The sequence below is a fragment of the Chrysemys picta genome, unplaced genomic scaffold, assembly GCF_011386835.1.
Source record: "Chrysemys picta bellii isolate R12L10 unplaced genomic scaffold, ASM1138683v2 scaf309, whole genome shotgun sequence".
Lineage (NCBI taxonomy): Eukaryota > Metazoa > Chordata > Testudines > Emydidae > Chrysemys > Chrysemys picta.
This window is the reverse complement of record NW_027053016.1, coordinates 25049-38463: the sequence shown is the minus strand read 5'-3', so window position 1 is coordinate 38463 and position 13415 is coordinate 25049. Positions and strand designations below refer to the sequence as shown.

Below are 13415 nucleotides of genomic sequence, written 5' to 3'. Positions count from 1 at the left end.
TGATCGCCTTCCACCTCTAGGGGGTTGAACAATGAGAGGCCGTCACACTCATCGGGGTGCCTCACAAGGGTTTCGGGGTCGGATTCCAACGTATCCATCAACGGTTGAGTCAAAGGCTCCTCCTCGGGACTGTCACCGATGTAGCGCTTTCTCCACACAAGTCCAAAGGTGCTCGGGGCTAAAACAAAGTCTGAAGTTCTCACAGTGGTGGGAAAGGAGTCCACGTTTCCTCTCAGCAGCCTTTCCACAATTTCTAAAACACATGTCCTTGGTAAGAGATGGCCTCCTCTGCCCGGAGCTGGGACATATGGGATAATGGTGCTGCACTCTGACTGGCAGAGGGTGTTGGGAGGAGTTCTTAGAGGGGTCACACGACCCACATCCGGACTGGTCACCCCGTCCTAGGACTCACCCTGACTGGTCAAATCTCCTCTCAGGGTGGTCCTATCGGGGTAAAACCAATACCGAGGAGGAGTTCTTAGGGGGAGGGTCACATGACACACCTTGCTGCCGGTCATGTGGACGTCTTGACCCCGAAACTAACACCCCCTGGGGCGGGACTTCCTGTGACAGGTGGGTGAGGTTTAAGGGGTCAAGGGGCAGGGTAAAGGGGTCAAGAGGCAGGGTTAGGGTTTTATTGACGGTAGGGCCCTTATACTACTCAGGTTTACAGTATTATACAGTTTTGGTCTTCTTCATTTTGCTCAGGTGATGTTTGTGTGCTCAAGGAACCTCTGCCTTTGTGAGTGTTAATATTCTCCCTAGAGGTCTGAACAACAGTTTTTGTGGGTTGTTCATTCATGCAAAGAGATCTTGAACTAGATTCCATGGGTTCAATAGCTGTTTCTGCTTCGCACTGTTGAGTATCATCTACCTGCAACACAACAAAAAATAGTCTTGTTAAGTACCAGCAGGAAGTGAGAGAGGCATTCCAAGCAACCAAATACCATGAATTAGCAGACACCCGCTAAATGCAAGAATCTTCAGTGTTTATATTGATCACTTTGAAAATACAACAGTGCTGTGCAGAATGCTTTACAGCAACTACCTACTCCTCACCACGTTCAAGTTTTACAAATCGCAAGTCACATAATATAACAAGGTATAGGCAAAGCTAAGGAGTAGTACACAGTAATTCCTTGTCTAGTCTATTCTTGCTCAATCACTAATCTGCAGAACTGTATTTTGAGATATGTAATTTAAGTTTAATTACTGATATTTCATAATGAATTTGTAAATGTACTATAGTTTATTCTGTAAATATAATAGACCTTGAAAAAGTTGTTTTCTCCTGAAGCATTTACACTGGCCTGCAGAGGATATCTTGTCCAGATGTTCTGCTGTTCAACACCAGCTTTGTAAAACTGTTGAAAAATTTCACAATATTTATACCTTTGGGGTTATCTCAAATTCCAGTCCCCACTGCTATTACAATCATCCTTGTCTCCCCTGCACTTCCCACCAAATGCTGACATGATTTTAGCATTAATTAGTTAAAACTTAAGTAGTTATAAATGTGTGCTTCACGACAATTGAAATCCCAAATGCCACAGCTTCTGATAGTGTAGGTAATTGGTCTCAATTCTCATCCCACTTACACTGATGTGGGTCCTGTGTGAGAGATGAGCATCAGGGCTTATCCTTCTAGCGCCGATACTTATCAAAATAAAAGCTGTTAAAATGTTGATGTCAAGTGGAAAAAGGGAAGACAGTCCTTACAGTTCCGTAATTGTAATAGTAGCTTGAGAAATCTACGGCTAAGTCTAAAAATAAATGATTTTTACCACTGAAAGCAGACACTGTGGAAGCATTCCTTTTTAGACCTAAGAGTTGTGGAGATAGAACAATTAGAGAGGTGGCACACTATCACTCTAACAGTGTTTTTCTAGCAATGGGCAAAATCTCCGATTGTGGACATGCAGTTACCAGGGTCTGGTTGAGGCTATCACAATACAAGCATTAAGACAAAGTTCAGTACCAGAACTTCTAAAGAATGAGATCAATTTTCATTCCAGTGTCCTCAATAATTAAAAGCAAAGGAAAAAAATCAGATCAAGTTTGCATAAGGACTGAGAAACGACTTCAGGGTCTGGCCCTAAAAAACGAAAACTCTGGGAACAGAATATCTCTTTAAACAATTTGTTGAAGCATGATTGTTTTTGTAGAGATTGTTACTTAAAGAATGATTTTGTGTGTTGTTCACAGCAATGCAACAGCAAAAACAAAATTGCTACCAACATATATTACTGGGAAAGCTAGTAGGATCATTTATTATTAAGGTTACCTGTCTCATAGAATCATAGAATATCAGAGTTGGAAGGGACCTCAAGAGGTCATCTAGTCCAACCCCCTGCTCAAAGCAGGACCAATTCCCAGCTAAATCATCCCAGCCAGGGCTTTGTCAAGCCGGGCCTTAAAAACCTCCAAGGAAGGAGACTCCACCACCTCCCTAGGTAACGCATTCCAGTGTTTCACCACCCTCCTAGTGAAATAGTTTTTCCTGATATCCAACCTGGACCTCCCCCACTGCAACTTGAGACCATTGCTCCTTGTTCTGTCATCTGCCACCACTGAGAACAGCCGAGCTCCATCCTCTTTGGAACCCCCCTTCAGGTAGTTGAAGGCTGCTATCAAATCCCCCCTCATTCTTCTCTTCTGGAGACTAAACAATCCCACTTCTCTCAGCCTCTCCTCATAAGTGATATGCTCCAGACCCCTAATCATTTTTGTTGCCCTCCGCTGGACTCTTTCCAATTTTTCCACATCCTTCTTGTAGTGTGGGGCCCAAAACTGGACACAGTATTCCAGATGAGGCCTCACCAATGTCGAATAAAGGGGAACGATCACGTTCCTCGATCTGCTGGCAATGCCCCTACTTATACAGCCCAAAATGCCGTTAGCCTTCTTGGCAACAAGAGCACACTGTTGACTCATATCCAGCTTCTCGTCCACTGTGACCCCTAGGTCCTTTTCAGCAGTACTGCTACCTAGCCATTCGGTCCCTAGTCTGTAGCAGTGCATGGGATTCTTCCGTCCTAAGTGCAGGACTCTGCACTTGTCCTTGTTGAACCTCATCAGGTTTTTTTCTGCCCAATCCTCTAATTTGTCTAGGTCCCTCTGTATCCGATCCCTACCCTCTAGTGTATCTACCACGCCTCCTAGTTTAGTGTCATCTGCAAACTTGCTGAGAGTGCAGTCCACACCATCCTCCAGATCATTAATAAAGATATTAAACAAAACCGGCCCCAGGACCGACCCTTGGGGCACTCCACTTGAAACCGGCTGCCAACTAGACATGGAGCCATTGATCACTACCCGTTGAGCCCGACGATCTAGCCAGCTTTCTATCCACCTTACAGTCCATTCATCCAGCCCATACTTCTTTAACTTGGTGGCAAGAATACTGTGGGAGACAGTATCAAAAGCTTTGCTAAAGTCAAGAAATAACACATCCACTGCTTTCCCCTCATCCACAGAGCCAGTTATCTCATCATAGAAGGCAATTAGGTTAGTCAGGCACGACTTCCCCTTCGTGAATCCATGCTGACTGTTCCTGATCACTTTCCTTTCCTCTAAATGTTTCATAATTGATTCCTTGAGGACCTGCTCCATAATTTTTCCAGGGACTGAGGTGAGGCTGACTGGCCTGTAGTTCCCCGGATCCTCCTTCTTCCCTTTTTTAAAGATGGGCACTACATTAGCCTTTTTCCAGTCATCTGGGACCTCCCCCGATCGCCATGAGTTTTCAAAAATAATGGCTAATGGCTCTGCAATCTCACCCGCCAACTCCTTCAGCACCCTCGGATGCAGCGCATCCGGCCCCATGGACTTGTGCTCGTCCAGTTTTTCTAAATAGTCCCGAACCACTTCTTTCTCCACAGAGGGCTGGTCACCTTCTCCCCATGCTGTACTGCCCAGTGCAGCAATCTGGGAGCTGACCTTGTGCGTGAAGACAGAGGCAAAAAAATCATTGAGTACATTAGCTTTTTCCACATCCTCGGTCACTAGGTTGCCTCCCTCATTCAGTAAGGGGCCCACACTTTCCTTGATTTTCTTCTTGTTGCTAACATACCTGAAGAAACCCTTCTTGTTACTCTTAACATCTCTTGCTAACTGCAACTCCAAGTGTGATTTGGCCTTCCTGATTTCACTCCTGCACGCCTGAGCAATAGTTTTATACTCCTCCCTGGTCATTTGTCCAATCTTCCACTTCTTATAAGCCTCTTTTTTGCGTTTAAGATCAGCAAGGATTTCACTGTTTAGCCAGGCTGGTCGCCTGCCATATTTACTATTCTTTCTACACATCGGGATGGTTTGTTCCTGCAACCTCAATAAGGATTCTTTAAAATACAGCCAGCTCTCCTGGACCCCTTTGCCCTTCATGTTATTCTCCCAGGGGATCCTGCCCATCTGTTCCCTGAGGGAGTCAAAGTCTGCTTTTCTGAAGTCCAGGGTCCATATTCTGCTGCTCTCCTTTCTTCCTTGTGTCAGGATCCTGAACTCGACCATCTCATGGTCACTGCCTCCCAGGTTCCCATCCACTTTTGCTTCCCCTACTAGTTCTTCCCTGTTTGTGAGCAGCAGGTCAAGAAAAGCTTTGCCCCTAGTTGGTTCCTCCAGCACTTGCACCAGGAAATTGTCCCCTACGCTTTCCAAAAATTTCCTGGATTGCCTGTGCACCGCTGTATTGCTCTCCCAGCAGATATCAGGGTGATTAAAGTCTCCCATGAGAACCAGGGCCTGCGATCTAGCAACTTCTGCTAGTTGCCAGAAGAAAGCCTCGTCCACCTCATCCCCCTGGTCTGGTGGTCTATAGCAGACTCCAACCACGACATCACCCTTGTTGCTCCCACTTCTCAACTTTATCCAGAGACACTCAGGTTTTTCTGCAGTATCATACCGGAGCTCTGAGCAGTCATACTCCTCTCTTACATACAATGCAACTCCCCCACCTTTTCTGCCCTGCCTGTCCTTCCTGAACAGTTTATATCCATCCATGACAGTACTCCAGTCATGTGAGTTATCCCACCAAGTCTCTGTTATTCCAATCACATCATAGTTCCCTGACTGTGCCAGGACTTCCAGTTCTCCCTGCTTGTTTCCCAGGCTTCTTGCATTTGTGTATAGGCACTTAAGATAACTCAATGATCGTCCCTCTTTCCCAGCATGAGACAGGAGTCCTCCCCTCTTGCGCTCTCCTGCTTGTGCTTCCTCCCAGGATCCCATTTCCCCACTTACCTCAGGGCTTTGGTCTCCTTCCCCCGGTGAACCTAGTTTAAAGCCCTCCTCACTAGGTTAGCCAGCCTGCTGGCGAAGATGCTCTTCCCTCTCTTCGTTAGGTGGAGCCCGTCTCTGCCTAGCACTCCTTCTTCTTGGAACACCATGCCATGGTCGAAGAATCCAAAGCCTTCTCTCCGACACCACCTGCGTAGCCATTCGTTGACTTCCACGATTCGACGGTCTCTACCCCGGCCTTTTCCTTGCACAGGGAGGATGGACGAGAACACCACTTGCGCCTCAAACTCCTTTATCCTTCTTCCCAGAGCCACGTAGTCTGCAGTGATCCGCTCAAGGTCATTCTTGGCAGTATCATTGGTGCCCACGTGGAGAAGCAGGAAGGGGTAGCGATCCGAGGGCTTGATGAGTCTCGGCAGTCTCTCCGTCACATCGTGTATCCTAGCTCCTGGCAAGCAGCAGACCTCTCGGTTTTCCCGGTCAGGGCGGCAGATAGATGACTCAGTCCCCCTGAGGAGGGAGTCCCCGACCACCACCACCCTCCTCCTCCTCTTGGGAGTGGTGGTCGTGGAACCCGCATCCCTAGGACAGTGCATCTTTTGCCTTCCAATCGGTGGAGTCTCCTTCTGCTCCCTTCCCTCAGATGGGCCATCTAGTCCACTCTCCGCATTAGCACCTGTAGAGAGAACATGGAAACGATTGCTCACCTGTATCTCCATTGCTGGTGCATGGACGCTCCTCTTTCTTCTTCTGGAGGTCACATGCTGCCAAACCTCCTCACAATCCTTCTGTCCCTGCTGCGCCTGCTCTGAATCTTCAGAACATTGTGGCCGTAGAAGCATCTCCTGACATCTGTCCAGGAAATCTTCATTTTCCCTTATGCAACGCAGAGTCGATACTTGTTTCTCCAGCCCTCGAACCTTCTCCTCCAATATGGAGACCAGCTTGCACTTTGTACAGACAAAGTCACTTCTGTCCTGCGGAAGAAAGACAAACATGGCACAACCTGTGCAGGTTACAACAGCTGATCGCTCACCTTCCATATCACCGTCCTCTTAGGAGCTTCCTCAACTGTTGCAGGAACTACTCGGAGAAACCTGCAGATGAAAGCCTCAGTGCGCTCTCCCCACGCGAACTCCCAGGCAAACTCCTGCTGTTAGCCTCTGCTGTTCGCCACTCAGCTGGTTCGCTGCTGACTGCCCTTATATACCAGTCAGGCCCACTCAAGGCCCACCAACACAGCCCCCCTAATGCAGCACTTAGCGTACCTCCTCTTGGACAGCTCCCAGGCAAACTCCTGCTGTTAGCCTCTGCTGTTCGCCGCTCCTCCCATTACAAGACCCTGTTTTCTGCTGCTTATAACTTTACAAACTTTAATTGCTTGGGCTGAAATTTTCCATGCTGTATGTCTGCCTCATGCTCTTTTTCTTCGGGGGTGGGGGACAGAGGCAGAATTTCAGCCAAAATGGTTAAGCTATTCCCAAGAGCAAGGCTAGGGAAACCTACATTTTTCTCATATTAAAATATTCTGGCAACTTTTCTTTGAAAAGCTCCATGTGTTGGAGCAGGGACTTGTCATTTGGCAGGGAGAGGCCTTTGTGTCAGAGAATGTGCTTTTTGCCATCCCCAGGAAAACTTGCCCAAATTTGGCCAAATTAGAAGCCTTTGAAAAAAAATCACAGTTCACAGACGCTCAGTAGAGAGAATTCTTAGATTTTTAGCAGCTAAAATCTCTGCAGATTTCATCCTCGCTGCGTATACTTGGATCTCGCACAGCTCTTAGTGCTAACCAAACTGCGCATGAGCTATTCCCCACAGAGTGACTGCACATGTGCCATTTCCCCACAGCTCCTGGATATGAAAACACAGCAATGAGCCATCCTCACAGAGCAACTGATATGCTCCAGCCCAGGCCTACAGGGGTCAACGCCAGAGTTTCCCTGCAACGGTTCTTCCCAGCTGCTTTGGGCCAAGCACCAGAACTGAGACAGGAACCTTTCTTTCCTGTACTCCCAATGACCCCTCCAAGCTGGTGCACATGCCCGGTGGTGGAGGAAGATACTGGACTCAAATGCAGATGGGACAAAAGGCAAATGGGGGGGTGGCGGTGGGAGGGCAGACTGGGACAAGGAGTATGCCAAGATTGGGACAGGAGTGGGGGTGAGGGGAGGGGGCCAAGGACAGGGAGCCAGTAGGCGAGGCTAGGGCTAGAAGACTATGAGAGAAGGCGGGGGTACGGGGAAAGGAATGTGTAGGAAACACTCAGAGAAGACACAGAGCTAAGAGGAGGAGGAGAAGAGAACTGGGGCTGGCTGAACAGAGAGATTGGGACAAGGAGCCTTCATTCCAGCATATCCGAACTTTTGAGTGCTTTTGTGTGTAATCCATCTATGCACGCACACACGCACCCCCTGCTCTAGGCAGCCAGGTCTTTCAAGAAATAATCAAATATTTGTGATGAGCATTAAAGTGGGAAGATTTACCTCATTTCTATTTACCAAGTTAATGAGCACTTGGCATGAGATCACAGATTTGATCATACCAACAATTTTAAGTGTACCATTATGCCCAGATCTTTGTTATATGCCATGCTTTATTGATTGTATTTACATTGATGACCTTGCCTTCACTATATTCATGGCAAATAGAAAGGAGGTGTGAATAACACAGCATATCTTCAAACTCACTTGGAGAGATAAATACATGATGTGGATTGCCCATGCCCTGCACATTCAGATACATTTTTAAGATCAGTTACCTTTTGTGATTTGCTGCCACCAGCTGTCGGTTTACAGATCTCCCCAAGATTATCTGACCTGCCTTTTCGTAAAAGTTGGGAACCTGGTGACAACTTTTGGCTTTGGGCAGCAAGACGGGGACTGGTCCTTAGGTGAAAAGTTGTTCTGCACAAAATGTAAGGGTCGGTTTTCACAATAGGAATAGCAGGAAACCCTAAAAAATAAACAGCTTCTATTAACCAAGGTTGCTTAAATTACTTTATTGTTCTAATCAATCTGATCTTGCTCATTTCAAGATGGAGATGACAACTGGTAATAATTTAAGTAAACTAAAATGGCATTTACTCACTGAATAAAATATAATGGGGGAATTATTAGGACTATCTTGCGTTCCTAGAATTTTATAGGTGAACTCAGGCAAGGGTGTGGATCTGTGCAACAGCAGCTCTACTAAAATGGCCAAAAGCGTTTTCCCCAAGAAAATGTTCTCTTTTCCCTTTAAAGGAACACCATTAACTGGAAAATCATTTCCATCTGAAAATGAAGTCTCTTCTAGTGTTCTAAGTGGAGCTGGCCGGAGGGCGACAATTCTGTTTTGCGACACCTTTCGAGGTTTCAAAATTTGTTTTTATTCTAGATTGGAATGAAACTATAAGCCTTTCAAATGCTTTCACAAAATGAAATTGAATCAAAAACATCAGGTTTTCAATTTGGGGGCCTTCCTCCTTGCAAGAGTCCACTTTGCACCTCAGAAACCTTCCCAGCAAAAACTTTGTCTGAATCAATACATCTCCGTGAAACATTTCGGCTTTGACAATGCAGCACATTTCAATGAAAAAACATTCAGTTAAAAATGTTTCAGCAAAAATTTCCCCCCTTCCTCTCAACCAGAAGAAAAAGGTGGTTTATACGGGGAATGGCTGGGCCTAGAATCCCTATCTTTTTGCCAGAGGTCTTTTGCAAAGTTTTTGGGGAAGTCCCAAAGTAAACAACATGTATCTAGACTGATTTTCAAAACTACAACCTGATATTAGGATTTTGGATTTCAGAATTTTTGGCTGTTTTGCTTTTGTCATCAAATACTACAAAACTGTACAGATGGGAAGACATCACACAGACCAAAAACCAAAAAGACTAGAAATTACATACATCTACAACAAAATATACTAGCCCCCTATAGCCTCAATTGTATACTAGGGCCTTTTTTTAAAGCACATGCGGCTAAACTCAGCTCTGACAAGCAGCTGAGTTAAATGGACTTATGCAACCTATACGAGGGCTGAATCTGGCCGATGATGTCCAAGTTTTTACAATGCTTCCAAGTCACGCATATGACAAGACAATTCTCTAGATAAGCGTGCGCGCACACACTCCCCACCAATGTGGTCTCTTCTCCTCTAAAGAAGTAACAATTACCTTTTTTCACCACCTCTGGGAGTCCGTCTAGCTCATACTCTGGCTCATTCTCATGTAGGGAGATGGCAACCTCATCAGCACCTGACCAAAGGAAAGAGTCATTACCTGTACAAATAACTTTAAGGAGACTCTGGAAAGATGAGTTTAGAGTGCAATGATCTCAATCATTCATTTGTTAATTAAGTACATAAGATGTGTGCTTGTGCAACCACAGTAAACTATACCAAATAAAACAAACCAGACATCATGTAAAGGTTACTTTACAGAAGAGATCTCTGTTGATACCATATTTACTGTCAGGGTGGCAGGTACCCCGATTCTTTGGACACACAATGCATGGGCAACATTAATTCTGGCATTTCCTAACTTTTAAGTGCTTAACATTACCACCTTACCATTATTTTAACAATTTATGGGTATATAATTGAATATAGCTCGTCTCAGAAATATGGATCTCTTTTTATACCGCTAGTGATTCTGCTTATTGGACACTCATGAATATTTGCTAGCCTAACTTACCCTAGCTAATGGCAGACAAGTTGTAGTATATTTTACACATTGTGGTGACCACTTTAAACTGTTGTCCTATTAGCTCTATACTTAGCCCCTGACAACTCTTGAAATGACTGAAGCTTGTGATCAATAAAACCCCAATGTATGTGTCTTAAAAAACATTTGTTAAAGTTAATAAACTCCAGCACTTCCTGGTCCCAGAAAGCTGCAACTAGTACCAGGCTGATGACAGTTAGAAAATGGAGGAACTGTCTGAAGCATGTTTCTTCAGATGCAAGTAATGGAAATTTCCAGAGGCAGGTATAAATCAGTATGGAGATAACGAGATTAGTTCAATCAGGGAGGGTGAGGTGCTCTGCTAGCAGTTGAGGTGTGAACACCAAGGGAGGAGAAACTGCTTCTGTGGTTGGATAGCCATTCACAGTCTTTGTTTAATCCTGATCTGATGGTGTCAAATTTGCATATGAACTGGAGCTCAGCAGTTTCTCATTGGAGTCTGGTCCTGAAGTGGTTTTGCTGTAAGATGGCTACCTTTACACCTGCTATTGTGTGGCCAGGGAGGTTGAAGTGTTCTCCTACAGGTTTTTGTATATTGCCATTCCTGATATGTGATTTGTGTCCATTTATCCTCTTGCGTAGTGACTGTCCAGTTTGGCCAATGTACATAGCAGAGGGGCACTGCTGGCACATGATGGCATATATAACATTGGTGGATGTGCAGGTGAATGAGCCGGTGATGTTGTAGCTGATCTGGTTAGGTCCTGTGATGGTGTTGCTGGTGTAGATATGTGGGCAGAGTTGGCATCGAGGTTTGTTGCATGGCTTGGTTCCTGAGTTATTATGGTTCGGTGCGTGGTTGCTGGTGAGAATATGCTTAAGGTTGGCTGGTTGTCTGTGGGCGAGGACTGGCCTGCCTCCCAAGGTCTGTGAAAGTGAGGGATCATTGTCCAGGATGGGTTGTAGATCACTGATGATCACTTCAACCTCCCTGGCCACACAATCACAGGTGTAAAGGTAGCCATCTTACAGCAAAAAAACTTCAGGACCAGACTCCAAAGAGAAACTGCTGAACTCCAGTTCATTTGCAAATTTGACACCATCAGATCAGGATTAAACAAAGACTGTGAATGGCTATCCAACCACAGAAGCAGTTTCTCCTCCCTTGGTGTTCACACCTCAACTGCTAGCAGAGCACCTCACCCTCCCTGATTGAACTAACCTCGTTATCTCCATACTGATTTATACCTGCCTCTGGAAATTTCCATTTCTTGCATCTGAAGAAGTGAGGTTCTTACCCACGAAAGCTTATGCTCCCAATACTTCTGTTAGTCTTAAAGGTGCCACAGGACCCTCTGTTGCTTTTTACAGATTCAGACTAACACGGCTACCCCTCTGATACTTGTCTGAATCATAACACTTTAAGAGTTGCTCCTCTCTCCCTGTCTACAATCCAGAAGGACACCAAAAGCTGTTTGGAAGGACATATGTATAAACTCTAAAAGATGTCAATTTCTCCATGGTGGATGCTCAACTATCAGGCATCTATACCCAGAACATTCTTTGTTGTGATGGCCAGCAACGGAAAGAACAGACACATTCCAACATTTTACACTCTCATGTCTCAAACAAAGCATTGTAAGAAGTTATACACACCACTCTAATGTTCTTTAAAAAAAAGCCTCCCCTTCATCCTAAGGTCATTTTTGATTTCAAAACATAGGCATTGGAAATCTATATTCATAACATATAAGGAGACTCTGAAATTTGCGGAGACAGATCTTGGGCCAAATTCTCAGCTGGTGTGAATGGCAGAGCTTCAGAAACTATACTGATTTACACCAGCTGAGGATCTGGCGCCTCATCTGAATCAAACGTAATAATGCATGTTTTGAAAACATATTGTATAAATAAATGCATTAAGGTTAGAAACAGGATCATGATTAAGGCTATGTTTTAGTCTCGGGTATTTTTAGTGATAGTCATGGACAGGTCACGGGCAATAAACAAAAAGTCACGGCCCCATGACTTTTACTAAAAATACTCGTGACTAAATCTTACCTACTGGGAAGGGGGATGCTCCTGAAGACTGCTGAGGAGTGGGGGAGAGAGAACAGGGTGACACTGTTGCTGGGGGGATGCCCAGGATCCCACTGCCACTAGTCCCAGACTCCTGCTCCAGGGCAGCACCAGGGACCATGCCTAGTGCTGCCGGAGCAACGGCCAGTGCGACTGGCTCCTGGGCTTCCCCAGCTGATGGGGTGGTCCTGGGATCAGCTGCACCAGCACTGCAAAATTCACAGAAGTCACGGAAACCGTGACTTCCATGAATGATTTGCAGCCTTATAACAACATTCTAGTAGAGCATTTCCTTCTTAAACTACCCCATACTTGTCTTTTGCTCCTTTAACGGAGCACCATGTTCAGCAATTTGTTTCTGCAACATTTTTTTTTCCTTCTCTAGCTGCTTACAGGATTTCATCCACGTCTTCATTTTAGTGCGAGCAAATCCATTTTGCTTCTTTGGTTGAATTCTAGATTTCAGATTGTCCAACTATAAAATAAAAAATTGTTTGTAGTTGCTAATAGGAAACTTCATTCTTCTGTATAAGCATTATACTCTCACTAATGGCATCTCACCTGTCATTAAAAGTTCAGTGCAACTAAAAAACCAGACAAAAGTTGTAATATGCATTTGTATAGTAGATTCACTTAGTAATATACAATTGAATTATAGCAGCTTCTAATTCCAACAGAGAAACATTAAAGTCATGTTTCTTGGAAAGCTACATGTGTGTAGATTTCCTTGATAGAGAAATAATAATCTAAATAGAATATTCAAAACAACCAAATGACAAAACCCAGCTGAAAAGCATGTGGTCCAGGCAGGTTTGTCCACCCTATGTGCATTGGAATGCCAAAATAAACGGATGGTGGATAACTGGCAGCCTTATAAAACACACTTCAGGATAATGTAAATATCAAGCACAGTGCTCCATTAGCTGGGCATGGAGTGAGCACTGTAACTCAGTGCCTGCTTGCCACAATACAGGCTCCACACTGTGTTTTTTCATGTGTTTATTTCTGAAGCGAGAGCACAGAACTACAGTCCGTCATTCGCCACAAATGGAAATAGAAAAAGACTGCAGGCTAGAAAATGCAGAGGGAATTGATAAGAAGAAATTCACCTAGATGGACAGGTTTAAAAACTAAAAACGCCTCTCTAAATTATTAGCAAAAATAGTGCTGTCATAAGAAGAATCACTTAATTAATAATTTAGATGGAAATTCTGCATACATCAGAACTGATATGCTCTCACAAGTTGCGTGTGACATAATGAGGTAGCAGAAGCAGTTTAAAGACAATAGGGGCACGTCTACAGTGGGAAGTTTCACAAGGTATTAATTAATGTGTTCATTAACATGATGTTACAACATGCAGTGTAGACACTGCATTGTTATGTTTAATATCACATCAGTCAGTTATGGTTAATCTTAGGGGCAGAGTGAAAAGAC

At 44.7% G+C, this 13415-nt stretch overlaps 1 protein-coding gene across 5 annotated transcripts in view; it reads right to left on the bottom strand.

Annotated features, from left to right (window-relative positions):
- Nucleotides 1-414: 414 nt before the first annotated feature.
- The window catches only part of LOC135978552 (centromere protein F-like), a 37546-nt gene continuing 24545 nt past the window's right edge, over nucleotides 415-13415 (bottom strand). Inside the window, exons 6-11 of one of the 5 annotated variants that reach the window (XM_065579453.1) lie at nucleotides 12372-12453; nucleotides 9390-9470; nucleotides 7994-8187; nucleotides 5943-6212; nucleotides 1272-1364; nucleotides 420-874 (exon numbers count right to left, since the gene is read on the bottom strand). In XM_065579453.1, coding sequence (XP_065435525.1) covers nucleotides 668-874; nucleotides 1272-1364; nucleotides 5943-6212; nucleotides 7994-8187; nucleotides 9390-9470; nucleotides 12372-12453 — 927 coding nt within the window. In that variant the 3' untranslated portion in view covers nucleotides 420-667. Of the gene's footprint in view, nucleotides 875-1271; nucleotides 1365-5942; nucleotides 6213-7993; nucleotides 8188-9389; nucleotides 9471-12371; nucleotides 12454-13415 lie in introns of all 5 variants that reach the window. The other 4 variants (XM_065579451.1, XM_065579456.1, XM_065579452.1 and 1 more) reach the window with 4 other exon arrangements.